The sequence below is a fragment of the Zingiber officinale genome, chromosome 4B (assembly GCF_018446385.1).
Source record: "Zingiber officinale cultivar Zhangliang chromosome 4B, Zo_v1.1, whole genome shotgun sequence".
Classification (NCBI taxonomy): domain Eukaryota; kingdom Viridiplantae; phylum Streptophyta; class Magnoliopsida; order Zingiberales; family Zingiberaceae; genus Zingiber; species Zingiber officinale.
Genome location: NC_055993.1, coordinates 140,935,772 through 140,954,565, shown reverse-complemented (window position 1 = coordinate 140,954,565; position 18,794 = coordinate 140,935,772). Strand labels below are relative to the sequence as shown.

Sequence of the window (18,794 nt, the reverse complement as noted above, 5' to 3'; positions counted from 1 at the left end):
GTTGATAGCAAAGGTAAAAATGTCTCAGAATAGATTATTTCCTTTGAAAATTCAGCATAAATTTCTTTCTTGCTTTAATTCTGAGATTTTGGATGATAATTGGTTGTGGCATATGCGCTTTGGGCATTTTCATTTTTCTGGATTAAATTATTTAGCAAGAAAGAAGCTTGTTTTTGAGTTGCCTGATATTGTGAAGTCTAATCATGTTTGTGAGACTTGTTTAATTGGCAAGTAGCATAGAGAACCTTTTCCTGTAGGCAAGTCATGGAGAGCCACAAAACAGTTAGAACTTATACATTCAGATTTGTGCACAGTGGAAGTACCATCACTTGGAGGTAATAAGTATTTTATTACTTTTATCGATGATTTGAGTCGAAAAACTTGGGTTTATCCTCTACATCAAAAGTCAGAAGCATGTGATATTTTCAAGCAATTTAAATTATTTGTTGAAAAACAAAGTGGACTTGAAATCAAAATCTTAAGAACTGATAGAGGTACAGAATATATTGTGTGTGATGATTTTTTAAAGAAGCATGGTATTCAACATCAAATGACAGCTAGATATACTCCACAACAAAATGGAGTGGCTGAGAGAAAAAATAGAACTATTATGGATATGGTAAGATGTATGTTGAAATCAAAAAATCTGCCTAAGCATTTCTGGGCAGAAGTTGTATCTTGTGCTATTTATGTGTTGAACAGGTGTCCAACAAGAAGTGTTCATGATAAGACACCTGAGGAAGCTTGGAGTGGAAGAAAGCCGACTGTCAAACATCTCAAGATCTTTGGTTGTTTGGCATATGCACATGTACCAGATAAGTTGAGGAAGAAACTTGATGATAAAGGCGAGAAGTGTATTTTTATTGGTTACAGTGATACATCAAAGGCTTATAAGCTATATAACCCTGAAACTAAGAAAGTTATTATTAGTCGTGATGTGGTCTTTGATGAACATGGTAGTTGGAATTGGTGTATAGAAAAAGAAAAGTCTATTATTGTTCCTGATATTCCTGACGACTTTCTGGATGAACAGCCTACTCAAGATAATGTTCAAGTTTCTGTACAATCTGAAGCACCAACTAGAAGATCACAACGCGAGTGCCGATTACCAGCTCGCTTGCAAGATTATGTGTTAAGTAATGATAATGATCTGTCTGATGAAGAAATTGTTCAGTTTGCTCTTTTTTCAGATTGTGATCCTATATTTTTTGAAGATGCTGCTAAAAAGACTCATTGGTTGAAGGCAATGGACGAGGAAATTCAAGCCATTGAAACTAATGGTACTTGGGAATTGACTGAATTACCTCCAAGAAAAGAACCAGTTGGAGTAAAGTGGGTATACAAGACAAAGTATAAGCCAAATGGTGAAATTGATCGTTTTAAAGCGAGGTTGGTTGCAAAAGGTTACAAGCAAAAAGCAGGTATTGATTATTTTGAGGTCTTTGCTCCTGTAAGTAGACTTGATACAGTACGCATGCTTATTTCACTTTCTGCTCAAAATAATTGGAAACTGTATCAAATGGATGTAAAATCTGCTTTTCTGAATGGCTTCTTGGAAGAAGAAATATATGTCGAACAACCTGCAGGATATGTGAAGAAAGGGGAAGAGAATAAGGTGTACAGGTTGAAGAAAGCTCTATATGGTTTAAAACAAGCACCAAGGGCATGGTATAGTTGTATTGATTCTTATTTTATTGAAAATGGTTTTTTGAGATGTCCTTATGAGCATACTTTGTATGTTAAGCATATTGAATCTGGTGATACACTCATAGTCTGTCTTTATGTTGATGACTTGATTTTTACCGGAAATAACTTAAAGTTAATCATAGAATTCAGGGAAGCCTTGGTTAGTAAATTTGAAATGACAGATATGGGTCTAATGAGTTATTTCCTAGGGCTTGAAGTTATTCAGATGGATGATGAGTTTTTTGTCTCACAAAAGAAATATGCTTCTGATATTTTGAAAAGGTTTAGGATGGAATGCTCCAAACCAGTTCCTACTCCAGTGATTGAAAAGATAAAGTTGTCTAAAGATGAAACTGGTAAGAGTATGGATATTACTGCTTATAAAAGTTTGATTGGGAGTCTAAGATATTTGGTTGCTACAAGGCCAGATATTTCTTTTGGAGTTGGAGTACTTAGCAGGTTTATGGAGAAACCAAAGGATTCGCATTGGGCCGCAGCAAAGCGAATTCTTAGATATGTCAAAGGTACAATTAATGATGGAATTTTGTATTCTACTAATAAAACTGTGGGACTTATTGGATATACAGATAGTGATTGGGCTGGAGATGTTGAGACTAGAAAGAGTACATCGGGATATGCTTTTCATCTTGGTTCAGCTATATTTTCTTGGTCTTCTAAAAAGCAACCGGTGGTAGCACTTTCAACAACAGAAGCAGAATATATAGCGGCAACAAATTGTGCTATGCAAGCAATTTGGCTAAGAAAGATTTTAGATTTTCTACAACACAAACAAGATGGTCCTACGACAATTTTTTGTGATAACAAGTCAACAATTGCATTATCTAAGAATCCAGTATTTCATGGCCGCAGCAAGCATATAGATATCAAGTATCATAAAATCAGAGAATGGGTTGCGGAAAAACAAATCAACATCGAGTATTGTCCTAGTGAATGTCAAGTTGCAGATATCTTTACAAAACCAATGAAGACAGAGATTTTTCTCAAGTTGAAGAAGGCAATTGGGATGGCTAACATTTGTGACTTGGTTTAAGGGAGGCTATGTTGTATTATTTAAATCAAGTCATAATTAAGATAGAATATATCCGTATTTAATGGATATGCTTTGAATAAATGAAAGGCTAAGGCTAGATCTAGATGCATAATTTTAGGATCGGATTGTTTTTTCTTACTGCTATATAAAGACATATGTATAGCCTATGCTTTGTATGAACTTTTAATGAGAAACCAATAGTACATTAATTCTCTGCTATCTTTCTCTTATTCATCTAAGTGCTATCAGGTGTTTTCTTTGACTCTTCTTCATTTGAGTGTTATCAGAGAGATTAAAGTGGAAATAAGAGCTGCACTTTTGGGAGACACAATCTTAGACATGCATAATAGGTCCTTATGACTGTACAACTTTGAGAAATTCATTATTATTGTTGTAGAAATTAAGGCATCTGGTCCATTCAAATTCAGTTTTCACGAATTCATAATTTACCTCTTTTCGTATCATTTAAGGACAGACTATGAAAAACACTGGGATGAACGTGTATATATATATATATATATATATATATAAAATATGATTTGGAAAGACTTCTTGAAATATCTCATTTCTAACGTGGAACCACCACGTCAGCCTATTCCGTCTTTAGGCTCTAAAATGTTCTACAGATAATGACATTTAAAGTTCTATCCATCACATTGCAAAATTAAACTCCCAAAAAAAATTACATTTGAACTATACTCGGACCTGTTATAGGTCTAATATGCGGCAGAATTCAACATGTACTGATTCAAAAACATGTTGCATTAGCATATGAAAAGTAGCAGCTTACAAATATGATGGATATATCATATATGCTTGGCGCCCATGCCATAGTTAAAGATTGCAATCTTCTTTTTGAGCATTATTGCTTAAAAGAAACCACTCGATGCCGTACTATAAAAGACATATGCAGATGATATTGTATTTGATGGTCAAAAAGAAAGTTAGGATTGTAAGTATTTTGTGATAATTTTGATATGATCAATCAAGTTAAATTAGGTTCTGTGTGTGTTTGATCCTTGTGTCTAAGTGTGCAAGAGCTTAGGAACACAAGAAGTTGAACGAAAGACGCAGCTAGAGAGAAGGATGACACGGAAGGAGAGTCGACGAGCTCGGTGCATCTGAAGAATGAAATGTTGCAGAAGAGTACACTGGCGGATGAGAAGGACGTGCGCGGCAGTCCGAGGGACGAGAAGCCAGGGAGGAAGACTGCTCGAGAAGAAGGTCGGAGTTGGGTCCGGGTGAGCTCAATTCCAGATGGACGAAATCACCCAAGCAATCGGAGCAGCGGAAAAGCAAATGGAGAGTTGTAGAGCTACTGGAGGTGCTGGTTGCTACTCGGAAAACCTAATGGTTCCACTGTACAAAAATTTTGTACAAAGGTCTGAACCTTTTCCTAGCTACCATGTGTTCTTTTAAATTAAACTTGGATCACCTGCGGAACTTAACACGTTTGATCCAAAGTTTAATTTATTTGTTCTTTTAGGTTTAGACTCGGATCTCCTGCGGAACTTAACACGTTCGATCCAAATCACCTAGGTTATTAATTTCATTAAATATTAATTTCCAAAATTGGCTTTCAGTACTGACGTGGCGAGGCACATGACCTTCTTGGATATGAGAACAACCACCACCGACTAGACAAAGCCTTTTAAGGAAAGTTAATATTTAATTTCCTTAAATAACTTTAGGTCAACCGAAAAAAAACAATCAAATCACAAGGAAAAGAAAAAAAACAAAAGAACACAACATCGAAAACAAATTCGAAATACTATAATCGCATGCCTCTTGTATTTGGTATTATTTCCAAAAATAACTAATATGATGCGGAAAGGAAAAATACTAGTTATACCTTTTAGAAAGACCTCTTGATCTTCTACCGTATTCCTCTTCTAACCTAGGACGTTGTGTGGGCAACGATCTTCCGAGATGAGAACCACCAAGCACCTTCTTCTACCTTACAAGTTTCGGCCATCAAAACTTCTCCTAGGATGAAGAGGTTCGGCCACCACCACCATGCTCCAAGGAATGCTAGAAACAAAACTTTCTTTCTCTCATTCTTCTTCTTCTTCTCTAAACTTGATCCGGCCACCATATGAATCTCCATAAGAAGGATGAGGTTCGGCCATCAAAGAGAAGAGAGGAGGAGAGGATGGTCGGCCACACCAAGGAAGAAAAAGAGGGAGAAAATAGAATAGAGTTATTCACCATGAAGCCTTCTCTACCCCTCTTTTATAATCCTTGGTCTTGGCAAATAAGGAAAATTTAATAAAAACTTCCTTAATTATTTTGCCATTGAAAAAGAAATTTTATTTAATTAAAAAACAATTTTTCTTTTCAATTTACAATGGCCGGCCACACCATAAAATTTCCAAGCAAATAAAATTTTAAACACAAATTAAAACTTCCTTATTTGCTTCCGGAAATTTATAAAAAATTTCTCCAATAATTTTTTCCCTTCATGATTGGTTAATAAAAAGGAAATTTTATAAATTAAAATCTTTCTTTTAACATGTGGATAAAAAGAAAGTTATCTCTAAAAATTAAAAACTCTTTTAATCTACAAATAAGGAAAAATATTAAAACTTTTCTTAATCTTTTGTAGAAACTAATAAAAGAGAATTTTTAATTTTTAAACTTTCTTTTAAATAATAAACATGATTAATAGGAAAGTTTTTACCAAAATTAAAATCAACCTTTTAATCTACAAATAAGGAAAGAGATTTAGCTCTTCTCTTAATCTTTTGTAGAATTTTATAAAAGGAAAGATTTAAATTTTTAAACTCTCTTTTAAATCATGTTATCCACATAAGAAAAATTTTAAAAATAAAAATCCTTTTATTTAAATTTGGGCCGGCCACACCAAGCTTGAACCCAAGCTAGGGCCGGCCACCTTGAAGCACCCATGAACCAAACTTTGGCCGGCCCTAGCTTGGTCTCCAAGCTAGCTTGGCCGGCCCCTATGGGATGGGTAAGAAGGTGGGTATAGTACTCTATAATTAAGAGACTACGATAGGGACCGAGAGGAGAAATTGGTTTTGGTCTCCCGATAAAATTAAGCATCCCGTGTTCGCCCCGAACACACAACTTAATTTTATCAATAATAATTCATTCTACTAGAGAACTATTATTGAACTACCGCATCAATCCCAAATTACATTTTGGGCTCCTTCTTATTATGAGTGTGTTAGTCTCCCTGTGTTTAAGATAACAAATGTCCACTAATTAAGTAAGTTACTGACAACTCACTTAATTAATATCTAGCTCCAAGAGTAGTACCACTCAACTTCATCGTCATGTCGGACTAAGTCCACCTGCAGGGTTTAACATGACAATCCTTATGAGCTCCTCTTAGGGACATTCTCAACCTAGATTACTAGAACACAGTTTCCTTCTATAATCAACAACACACACTATAAGTGATATCATTTCCCAACTTATCGGGCTTATTGATTTATCGAACTAAATCTCACACATTGATAAATTAAAGAAATAAATATCAAATATATGTGCTTGTTATTATATTAGGATTAAGAGCACACACTTCCATAATAACTGAGATCTTTGTTCCTTTATAAAGTCAGTATAAAAGAAACGACCTCTAATGGTCCTACTCAATACACTATAAGTGTACTAGTGTAATTATATAGTTAAGATAAACTAATACATAATTAATTACACTACGACCTTCCAATGGTTTGTTCCTTTCCATCATGGTCGTGAGCTTCTGTTTATAATTTATAAGGTACTGATAACATGATCCTCTGTGTGTGACACCACACACCATGATATCTACAATATAAATTAATTGAACAACTACATTTATCATAAATGTAGACATTTGACCAATGTGATTCTTATTTCTAGATAAATGTTTATATCAAAAGCTAGGCTTTTAGTATACATCCTAACAGGAGGCACCTCCAATGATGCTGAAGGCACCCTCGTGCCTTTCTGGTGGAAGACGCCTTCAACCCGTTAAAGACGCCCTTGAATCCTTTTTGGAAGACGCCTTCAACTCCTTGAATACGCCATAGACTAAGCAAATAGTAACTGTTAGCGAAGATAAAGTTTTATCTTCACACGGATAACACTTGCCACGCTGGAGGCACCTTCAACCCTCGGATAAGATTTTCCAGAAGCTATAAAAAGACCCCCTAAAACTAGGAAATTAACAACTCTTGTATTCATTCCCTAGCAACTTTCTGAGCGTTCAACGAGTGTAAAAAGCTTCTTCGCCTTTAAAGAAGGAGATTTTTAGTACTTTATTTTACTTTAGATTAACAACCACCTAGGTTGTAACCAAGTAATTTCTTTGCCTCTCATTTTTAGTTGTTGATTTAATTTAGTATAATTGTGCTACTAATTAAAGATGAAAGATCGAGAAAGGTCAATTTTATTTTATAGACAATTCATCCTCCTCTTGTCGGCCCCGCTACACTAGTAGAAATAAGATAAGAATTGCACTTGCCTAGAGATGGAGATGTGAAAGATGCTTCTTACCTCTGCTTGTTCATATGTAGGGATGTAAATGAGCCGAACCGAGCTGAACAATATTAGGCTCAAGCTCGGCTCGTTTAAGTTATATTCAAGCTCGAGCTCGGCTCGAGCTCGAATTGAACTTTTATTACAAGACTCGAGCTCGGCTCGTTAGTGGCTCGATCATCATAGTTAACGAGCCTAATTCGTTAAGCGAGGTCGGGCTCATTTTCGGCCTCATTTTAGAGTTTATTTTTTTGGCTCGTTTTAAAGCTCGTTTTAAGGTTCGTTTTAGAGCTCGTTTTTTGACTCGATTTAAGGCTCATTTTTTGGCTCGTGAGCCTATAAACGAACATGTTCGCGAGCTCATAAGTCGAATATCTTTAAGCTTGAGCTCGATAAAACTGTCGAGCTCGAAATCGAACTCAAGCTCGGCTCAATAAGATAAACGAATGAACTCGAACGAATTTTTTATCGAACTGAGCTCTGAATAACTCGCGAATCGTTTGATTTATTTACATCCCTATTCATATGGCTATTGCATCTGGCCATTATCTGTCATAAATGAGTACTTGAATGAACCAAAAGATGCCATTTCTTTCTTGTCGTAATTCATTTTTCATCGAGGCATCACTACCATCCTTCATTGGAACTAGTTGAATTGTTCATGCTGACATAGTTTAGGCTGGAGGAAAATAATACTTCTGAAAACAACCTCAGCTTCATCATTTGTTGATTCATGTAGAGCATTCTCAATCATCGAATGGTTCAAAGCAGAACGGGTAAATGAACAGAACTTGTAAATAGAATCAGTGAGAAGATGACTAAAAAAGATAACAAACTGCAAGCAAACTGAGAAAATTACTGTCGTTACAAATTAAAGCAAATGCAAAGTGATTGAGGCTTTCAGTTCTAAACGTCTCAAAAACACATTAAGACTGGATATTCAGGAAAGCCTGGTGCGTACAGAGAACCAGGCAACAGAAACAGAACAAATAAAAGATCCTAGCATATTAAATTCTTATAGTTTCATGTTCTTGACTAGTTAAGTCAATGCTGGTTTCACCAACATCCTCTATCACCTTTTTGTGATTGTCCTTTTCATCTTGATTCGGTCAGCTTGAGCTTTAGAGTGGGGGGATTGTTGGAGCATTTACAAGCGTTGAGGCATTAAAGTCGTAGCAGAGGCTGCTTGTACTCTTGTGAAGCATGAGATTCTCAACCCTTGGGCTACTTCCTGTGCTGCTAGACAGGGATGCAAATGAAGTTTTCTGCAGGACGCCGGTCGGTGAGGACTCCATTTGGGTACTTGAATCCCATCCATCTTCCAAGAGGTTTAGAGACATCGAAGAGTTCTTGCTTTGATCCTTGGGAGTGCCACCAGTGCTGTTCAGCACCTCTCCTAAAGGTCCATCCATGGAAGCCTCCCAGGAGAGAGATCTCCAATTTGCTTGCCTCTGGCACACATCAGTTAAAACTCCCACACCCAAACCCATACGGACACAGTCATACTCATATTCTCTGGACAACTTTAGTGGTGAAAGTGTCAGTATGTCAAGGTTCGATGAAGTGGAGGATGAGAAGTCAGAAGAAGACATTGGGACCGAGATGGAGAGTTGGGTTCTATCGGAGTACGATTCTTCAACTTCAGGCCAAGTGGTCGTCGGACCATCAGATTGGGTTTTAGGACAGTCATCCATGAAGTGGCGGAGGGGATTAGACTGGACATCCTGGTGATTGAGCTTTGGGGTGGGAATTAAACTGATGTTATCAGACAATGAGCTCCACGAAAGATTCAAAAGTGAGTCGTTGGGAAAGACTTCCAAGTCGGAACCTGAGGAGGTTCCCTCAAAGATTGCCTGTTGCTTTGAGATTGGATAAAAGTTACTATAAGGACTTTGGCAAATAAGACTTGGCCCAGGGAGGCTTTTCGAATTCTGGGCATAACTATTTTGTTCTTCATTGCTTGATGGCATCCTGCAGATTAGAACATAGATCATCATTGCAAATGCAAAAGAGAAGATCTTGACTAAAGCTAGAATTGTTTGGAAAATACAATATTTAGAGATAATAGCAGAATTATCAGCTCTGAAATTTACAAACCTGATTCATCATGCAGAAAGCTTCTAAAGTAATAAAATTTTATTACCAGAAATGCAGTGCATCGTGCTGTAATCAGCATCATGTTTTAACTTGATACAAGTTTATGGAGCAACGTAACAAGAATGACTGATTATAATAGTTATGTCAAAAGCTAAATGTAGTTCTTCACAAACACAGCAAATAAGAGGAAAATGAGATTATTTAAATCTCACTCCCTTTATAGATAATTGATATCTCATAAATTATAGTGTAAATAGGATGTTTTCAATCTGTGGAGATTGCAGGCGTCATTCTACAGATCAGAGATTGTTAAGATCAGAAATGAGGTGAAGAATATATACATAGTATGCACACACACGCATGGAAACAATAGCGAATGATTTCTCTATTTTGTGTTACTTGATGAAAGGATACAGACCCTATGTAGGGCTCCTTTTAGGCCGTCTGAGAAGCCCCTCCATGGGATTCCTGTTCAGTAACTAGTAGGGTGATACCACTTTTTCCACGGAAAGAAAGGAAGAGAGAAATTTGAGTTTCCAACAATTAGTTCAATAAAAGCATAGCAAAACATAAATAATAAAAAGATTTGAAAAACAAATATTTTTTGGTCTGATTCAAAGAACTTTTGCTTTGGATAGTACTTCTTTCACCTCATTTGGGTGGAAGAAAAAAAAGGAAAACTTGAGAAAAGTATTCCTATTGCTCCGTTTCATAAAACAAGGGAATTCTTCAGATTGCTCCACTGTTTGGGTGGCTAAGGAATTCTTCCCTCAACAATGTTTCCTTCCTTAGTAATCACCGGCCTGGAAATCTCGGTTCGATAACCCCATGTAACTTTAACCAGTGTAGAAATCTTTAAAAGATTATATAGACTATATTGAATTGTGAGGTTTTGAAGAAAGTTCACTTTTTAGTTATAGTAATCGAATCAATTCCTTCACTGTCTGAGCGTGCTACATTGTCACATAAACATTTATCCATCCTTGCAAAATTGTTCAACCCAACAACTACAAGATATCATGGCAATGAATCCATAAGCTGTTTCTATAGATCACTTTTTTTAACTCATTCATTCACTAACTTTACCAACAAATGCATCATATCAACAAATTATCAAAACTTTATATCAACCTATAGAGTTCACTTACCCGTTGTACTGCACTGCATGAGGATCTTTGATGTTAGATTGCAAGCTTTTACTCTGTTGTTGTGCAACTTTTAGAGTACCAGAACAAGGACCACCAGGAAGTGCAGAAGCTGGTTGAGAAGAAGCAACTACAGGTGTAGTTTTGGCGGCATGGCCACTTTGACCTTCCACATGCTTTCTTGAACGATGGCGGCCCCTGTTCATGTGTCGCTCACAATACTTCTGGTCAGCAACTGCATCCCTGGAGCATCGCCATTTCTTCCCATCAGTCCGACGGCATCTACCAGGCTCTGGGTCGGTGTTCTTCGAATAGAATGACCCCCATCCAACTACAGCAATGTCACCAATTTAGTCACTAATGCTCATTAGAACAGATTTTCAGCACATTAAGCAACATAGTCATGAAATAGTAATAATGTATATATGCTTCAATTTCTTTATCATAAAGCTGAACCTTTGATTGTGATCATCAAATTAGCAATGAAAACAAAAGATAAAAAGGAGGAAAGGGCAGAAAAAAACATTCTCAAAGTACATTTTAAATGGTAAAGTTTGAATCTTGAGACGCATTAAGATGAGGAATCAAAATTATTTCGGAAAAGATTAGATTTTGCATATCTACCAAAACCAGCATCTTCAGCTTATTTTCCACTAAATAAAGATGTCAGAAAGCAAATGAAGATTCTGAAAAGATAATATTCCTGCGAAGCTGGAAAGCCACGGATCAAGTTATGTAACGGTGATAAATCTTTTCCCAAGATAACCATGCTCCTTTTTGCTAAAGAAAAAAAAATCAGCAAGCACCTGAGCCAAAAGATCCTGCTGGCAGAGGAGGGAACCAGGAAGAAGCACCCAGACTTCGCCGAAGGGGGACAAGAAGAGCGGCCGGTATGGGTACATTTGCAAGTAGGTATTTGTAGACCAATGCTTGGTGTTCCAGCTCCAGCCACTGAGAAGGAGTGAAGGGTCCCCTTACCCTCGCCAGAACGCTTTGCATGTTGCCATTAGAACTTGCTGATACCAAACCTGGAATACAGATCCAAGAGATGCATATCAGGGAGGGAGGGAGGGAGATAGAGAGACAGAGACAGCGCATCATGGCTCATGCAGCTTAGATATCAAACAAATGTCATTGCGATAATTTCTGTCAGAGGAGAAGTATAAGAGAAAGCAAACGAGAATGATTCATTTGCTATTTCTCCGGATCCATACTGATTAAAGCCCTTTTTATGCCCCAAAAATCAAGCCATGGACGACAAGACCTAACCGGGAAACCGAAAGAGAAAGGAAGCAACTTTCTACTCGACAAGACTAAAACAATGGCCCGTTGCTAAAAAGAACCTCCTCTAATTAATGCCGGAACCTAATAGACCACCTAACTAGCTCCAAAAAAACCCTAATGTCAAATCCCCCCAAAGACGAAAACCTAATAAACACCACTGTTCCTGTCCTAGCAGGAGAACCTACCTGCATTTCCCCTGAGGTAGCACTGCGCGGAGGAAGAGGTCACGGAGAGGTGGTTGTAGTAAGCCAATGTCGCATCAGTCACCATCTCGCTCTCGGATGCTGACGAGAAGCAAAGCATTTGCTCGCCGTCATGAAAGAGAGGGTGGGTTTCGGATCTGAGGAGGAAAGGGGCCGCCTTTGCGGGTGCTGTGGCCAATGCATCGAACCTAGCCACCTTGAGTGATCTCCAATCGTAGCCCTCAGCCTCAGCAGGCCGCCTATCGTGATTCTGCAGCACGGATCCGAAGGGACCTCTCTGGATGCTGATAGCAGTATCCGTAGGAAGCAGAAGCGAGGCTGAAGAGGAGAAGAGGCCACCAGTGCCACTACCGCCGCCACTAGCAACGGCATCTTCAGAAGAGACGCCAGCTAAGGCGTCCATGGCGAAGTCAATGATCGACTCCGGCGCTGCTAATGGTAGGGACTGAAAGAGAAGGCGGTGAGTTGGAGTGATGAGGAGGAAAAGAGAAAAGAGAGCATTTTTGGAGGCGAAGGTAAGGGAGAGAGCGTGACGGTGTTCTTATGTAGCTCGCTGGTTTTTCTCTCTGAACAATCGGTGGGGAGTAAACAGGTATGTTACATAATTATTGTCATGCTTATTTTAACGATAATAATAATAATAATAATAATCTTACAGATAGTTACATAATTATTGTCGTTTTTCTTTTAATAATAATAATAATAATAATAATAATAAGCTGAACTTCTATATTTAGATTATTAAATGGCCTCTCCATGTCCTCTATCGTTTCCAATTCAATAGAAGATTTACTATTATTTTTATAATACTTTTTTATTTAAAATTACCTTTAAAAAACTTAATTCTGGGATATAAATTATTTTAAAAATAATTCTTATTATTTATCGTTCTTCTAACAAAAATTTCGAATCATTTTTTATAATCATGAAGTATAAACCTCGGACAACTTTTTAGAAATTAGTAACACCGTCTTTTATTATGTTATTGATTTTTAAAAATAAAAAAATATTATGAAGTATAAATTAGGAATCATTTTTCACGGTATTATTTATTTTTGAAATTCAGTAATACCACATGATTGTATCTGAAATATGAGAAAATGAGATGCTAGTAAGTAGCTTCGCTACTGAACGTGAGAAGATTCTGAGCTGGAGAAAGATGGTGCAAAGTGATCCTCTCTATGTACATCACAGAGAGAGAAAATATGAACGTTAGAGCGAGAACGAGGGATGGGATGTCTAGCGTAAACATTCCGATACTCAAGTCAAAATAATAGCCGGAAAAGAAGATGAACAATAGAACTATAGTGTAGGTGTACATGAGAAAACGTGATAGTGTAGAAAAAGTAGAAAAAGTGTATCTGGCCAACGGAGAATACCTCCTTTTATACCGACTCTCATAATCTCCATGATAATAAGATATTAGGAAATGTCCGACGTCATAATATATCGAGTGGTGGAAAATGTACGACAGCTTTTTCCTCCAAGCATAAGAAAGTTCCATTGTGTGTATATATATCTGGGTAGCAGAATATTCCCTAGTGAGCAACCACTATTCTCTGACAAATAGTTGTGATTCTCTGACAATTCTGCCTCCTAGAGGAGGTTTGACCGACTCTAGAGCAGAACGGATGTACACTGGAATTCGCTCCCAGGAGAGGTGAGAAATTGAGTCTGGAGATCTGACCGACTCTGGGGTCAGACGGATATATGTTGGGAGTTGCACCCAGAATTGAGAATTGAGTCTGGAGGTCCTATCACTTTGGGGTCGAGCGGATATATGTTGAGAGCTGCATCCGGGAGTGGGGAACTGAGTCTGGAGGTCTAAACGGTTCTAGGACCGGGCAGATATATATTGGGAGCTATGCCCACAAGTGGGAAATTGAGTCTGGAAGTCCGATCCGCTCTAAAGTCGAGCGGATATATGCTGAGATCTCCGCCCAAGAGGAGTGGGGAGCTGAGTCTGGAGATCCGGCCGATTCTGGAGTCGAGCGAATATACATATACCTTAACCTCGACTGCAACCTCATCTTGACTTTGACTGTCACGTCATCTTGACTGTCAACTCCTCCTTACCTCTGGGTCCCCACACAACACGTCGTATCATATATCTCCCCTTCAAGTCTAGTCGAGTGAGGTTCATGACCGACTGACTAGATTCGAGTCCCACTGTCATTTGATCGCCCACTTGGGTAGCTTCCCCATGTTACCGTCAACATTATCTTTCTCGAAAAAAGACGTGTCAGACATTTGAAGTGCCAGACAAAGCTTTGTTGTTTCCGGTAAATTCCGGAGTATGCAAACTGATCGTCGAGGCTAGTGTTCGACACTATCTCCGTAAACGATATTGCTCCGCTACGGTGCTTAACGGATTGTTGCAATTCGTTCCCAAGATACAACGACGACAATCGTCTCGGAATCGTAGCACTCCGACTTCCGAGACCAGCGAACCTTCTCGTAGGCTTCTTGGACTCTTGAATGCACAAGATGAGTGAGTGAATACTTGAGGAAGAGAAGATTAAGTTGAGTGATTTGATTCCAATCTGGAGGGTTCTATTTATACAGAAGGAAGAGGCTTTAGGGAGGGGTGTGACCTTTGGGTGGATTAATTTGGGCCGTCCGGACTGAAGAGTTATAACCCTTCACATAGCCCCTTTAATCTCATCCATCAGATCTAAGAGTTGTGACCCTCAGATCTATCAGCCATCGAATCTGGATCCATTGATCCGATGCTTCAGATCATGTCTCATCCCAAGCCGTCAGATCGTGACTCATTGTGATCCAACGCTCTAGATCGCATCACAAGCGATCCACCATACTTCTTTGATTAACGTTGATCAACGGCTGCCATCCGTTCGCCCAACCAACTGTCCAGTCATCTCCCTTTGCCCACGAGGATGCCACATAGGCACTGCCATGTCAGGTACTAGCCTGACACGTCACCCGAGTGCCATGTAGGCACTGCAATATCACCTGGAGCATAAATTTAAGCTCCTCAATGCTCCTCGCGACGATGCGAAGTGCAAAGTGCGCCTACAAAGCGCCCATTGCGCACGTGCGCACGTGGCGGGTGGCGGGCTCACAGGTGCGAGCACCTGCTCGCCCCTGAGCAGAGAGTACCTGGTACTTTTCTGAGTTAACTCCAATAACTCAACATCATTAATAAGTAAGGAATGCACATCGGAAATTTCCGATGTGAGACTATTCTCCCTTGCATTTCCTTAATGAATAACCAACGTTATTTTGGGCCGACTTTGAACATTAATTTCTCATTCACCCTTAATCGGTTTTGAGCAAATTAATAGTCTAAATCTATCTACGCGAAACGTAGATTTCAATTTTGAAGTCAATTACGACTTTCAACAATTGATGGCTTCCGATTTTTTCCTCCTCAAAATCGTATTGGTCCATTTAGGCCCCAATATCCAACAATCCCCCACATGAATGGAAATTAATGTAATGCGTGTATGCATGCTGACACTTTACAAGAGTCCAATCGATAAGTCACTGCATCGGGAGAGGTAGCTTGTGGCTTTGAACCTTCCGTAGTGGAATGCTATCGAGTATACTAGGCTGCGCAGTGAACGTGATGTCTTGAACTGCTCAGCTGTTTGTGTATACTAAGACAATAACACCCACACAGAGACCTATCTCACCTACTTTAGGTTCTCATGGTTGGTTCCGTTTTGGCCATGGACACCATCTTGGATTCATGAGTGTTTCATTGAAGCGGCCTGTCTTCACACTCACATAGGTGACACCTCTATCAAGAGTATCCTACCATACTCCACCTTATAAGGTATAGAAGTCACTAAAAGTATAAGCTTAACCTCACTACATGAGGTAGGACAGCACAAATTCATCCTAGGATTGGGATAGAGATAAACTATCTCCTGTGCTGAACCACAACTTCTGAAACTTTGTTGTCCCATTGAACCAAGATCTTGGGATCTCCAGTCAACAAGGTTGGGTTTTCCACTTCAGTCGTTTTCAGTTGTAGATTTTTTTAATCTCATTCCTCTTGATGAGCAGTATACTTGATCTCGACTCAACCCTTTCGTAAGAGGATCTGCCAAATTATCTTTGGACTTAACATAGTCGATTGCAATCACTCCATTCGAGATCAACTGCCTAATGGTATTATGTCTACGACGTATATGTCTTGACTTCCCATTATACATACTACTCTGTGCCCTTCCAATCGCCGATTGACTATCACAGTGGATCAGTACGGCAGGTACAGGTTTTTCCCAGCTCGGAATATCTTCCAAGAAGTTCCGCAGTCATTCAGCTTCCTCAGCTGCTTTGTCTAGTGCTATAAACTCGGATTCCATAGTTGACCGAGCAATGCACGTCTGCTTAGTGGATTTCCAAGATACTGCTCCCCCACCGATCGTGAATACATATCCACTAGTGGATTTGGAGTCTTTTGTATCTGATATCCAATTAGCATCACAATATCCCTCCAACACAGCGGGATATTTTTCATAATGTAATCCATAGTTCATAGTATATTTCAAATATCTAAGAACTCGCATCAATGCCTTCCAATGGGCGTCGTTTGGATTACTGGTGAAACGACTCAGCTTGTTGACCGTACAGGCAATATCCGGACGTGTGCAGTTTGTAAGATACATCAAACTGCCTATTATCCGAGAGTATTCCAACTGCGATATGGTCTCACCATGGTTTTTCGCTAAGTGTTGACTTAGATCCATAGGTGTTTTTACAGTAGAAAGATCGTACGCATTGAATCTTTTCAATACTGATTCTACATAATGGGATTGTGTTAGAACTATCCCCTCTGATGTCCTGAGAATTTTAATTCCCAATATAACATCTGCTTGACCCATATCTTTCATATCGAAATTTTTGGTCAACATTTTCTTTGTAGTCATGATTACATCATGATTACTGCCCATTATTAGCATGTCGTCTACGTACAGACAGACGATTATATAGCCTTTGGGTGTGTCTTTGACATAAATGCATTTGTCACATTCATTTATTCTGAATTCGTTTGACAGCATTACTTTGTCAAATTTTTCGTGCCATTGTTTAGGCGCTTGCTTAAGTCCGTATAATGACTTAACAAGTCGACACACCTTTTTCTCATTTCTTGGAGCTATGAACCCTTCGGGTTGCTCCATATAAATTTCTTCTTCCAACTCACCATTTAAGAACGCAGTCTTAACATCCATTTGATGTATTTCAAGGTCATACAGTGCTGCAATGGCTATTAGCACTCGTATGGACGTAATCCTTGTCACCGGTGAGTAGGTGTCGAAGTAATTAAGGCCTTCCTCTTGCTTGTACCCTTTGGCTACAAGTCTGGCCTTATACTTGTCAATTGATCCATCAACTTTATACTTGCGTTTTAGTATCCACTTACAACCTAATGGTTTATTACCAGAAGGAAGGTCTACTAATTCCCAAGTATGATTATTCATGATAGACTCAATCTCACTATTGACAGCTTCTTTCCACATTGGAGCATCGGGACTAGAGAGAGCCTCACTTAATGTTCTTGGTTCCATTTCTGACATGAAAGTCATGTAATCTGGCCCGAACGATTTCTCAACTCTAGCCCGTTTGCTACGACGTGGCTCTTTGTTTTGATCGTCAATAGTTCTTTTATAACAGCTAAGTTCGGTAACGACATTCTCGTTTGAACTTCCGTTGTTATCATTTTCAACATTTCCCTTCTTATTTGGGAATACGTTTTCAAAGAATATTGCATTCCGAGATTCTATGGTTGTTCCCACATGAATATCAGGAATGTCTGATTTATGAACTAGGAAACGATATGCACTACTATTTTGGGCATATCCGACAAATACCGCATCGAACGCTTTAGGTCCGATCTTTACTTGCTTTGGTTTAGGTACTTGACCTTTGCCAAGCACCCCACACTTTCGTATTTGTACGATGGCTCATGGCCTTTCCATAGTTCATAAGGAGTTTTATCACTTTTCTTATGAGGGATTTTGTTGAGAATGTGATTTGCCGATAATATTGCTTCCCCCCACAAGTTTTGAGGTAAGCCTGAATTTATCAACAAGGCATTCATCATCTCTTTTAGTGTCCGATTTTTACGTTCGGCAACACCGTTCGATTGAGGTGAGTAAGGTGCCGTTGTTTGATGAATAATGCCAGATTCTGAACAAAATTCATTAAACGGTGCACCATATTCTCCACCTCTATCGCTACGAATTATTTTAATTCGTTTGTCAAGTTGATTTTCAACTTCTGTTTTATAAGTTCTAAATGTCTCTAGGGCTTCGTCTTTACTTCTTAAAAGAAAAAGACATAACAGAACTTTGTGCAGTCATCGATAAAAGTAATAAAATACTTTTTACCTCCTCTAGTTTGCACAAATTTCAAGTCGCATAGATCACTATGTATTAACTCTAGAGGAGTCGTTGACCTTTCCACCGAATGAAAAGGTAGTTTCATCATTTTTGCTTCCACGCACACTTCACATTTGTGTGTTCCGTCAACATTGACGTTTGGTAATAAATTTAATTTGACGAGACGTTTAAGAGTATTATTATGCACATGTCCGAGTCGATCATGCCACAAATTAAAACACTCAACAACATAGCTGGAAGCATTTATTTTATTACCATCAATATTTCGGAGTACAGACATTACAACCATTTTGAATAGACCCTTTTCTAGGTACCCCTTTCCTACGAAGATATTATTCTTCGTAAGTACAAAGTTGTCTGACTGGAACACTAGCCTAAATCCGGCCTTAACTAGTGCCGCTCCAGAAACTAGGTTCTTACTGATGTCGGGAACATGGAGTACATCAATGAGTGTTAGCTCCTTTCCGGACGT

The 18,794-nt window shown here is 38.7% G+C and overlaps 1 protein-coding gene across 1 annotated transcript; it reads right to left on the bottom strand.

The window, feature by feature from the left end:
- Positions 1-8,037: 8,037 nt before the first annotated feature.
- LOC121977219 (growth-regulating factor 6-like) lies at positions 8,038-12,524 on the bottom strand. The gene is made up of 4 exons (XM_042529813.1): positions 11,934-12,524; positions 11,271-11,492; positions 10,468-10,795; positions 8,038-9,193 (listed from the first exon to the last, which is right to left on the bottom strand). Exons 1-4 carry the CDS (start codon positions 12,352-12,354, stop codon positions 8,344-8,346), a joined length of 1,821 nt encoding a protein of 606 aa, XP_042385747.1. The 5' UTR covers positions 12,355-12,524; the 3' UTR covers positions 8,038-8,343.
- Between the last annotated feature and the right edge of the window lie 6,270 nt (positions 12,525-18,794).

Coding starts and splice junctions, on each gene's coding strand:
- LOC121977219 (XM_042529813.1), bottom strand. CDS start 12,354: ATGGACGCCTTAGCTGGCGTCTCTTCTGAAGATGCCGTTGCTAGTGGC. Junction 11,493..11,933: donor CTACCTCAGGGGAAATGCAG/GTAGGTTCTCCT, acceptor TCTGTATTCCAG/GTTTGGTATCAGCAAGTTCT. Junction 9,194..10,467: donor CATGCAGTGCAGTACAACGG/GTAAGTGAACTC, acceptor TCTAATCTGCAG/GATGCCATCAAGCAATGAAG.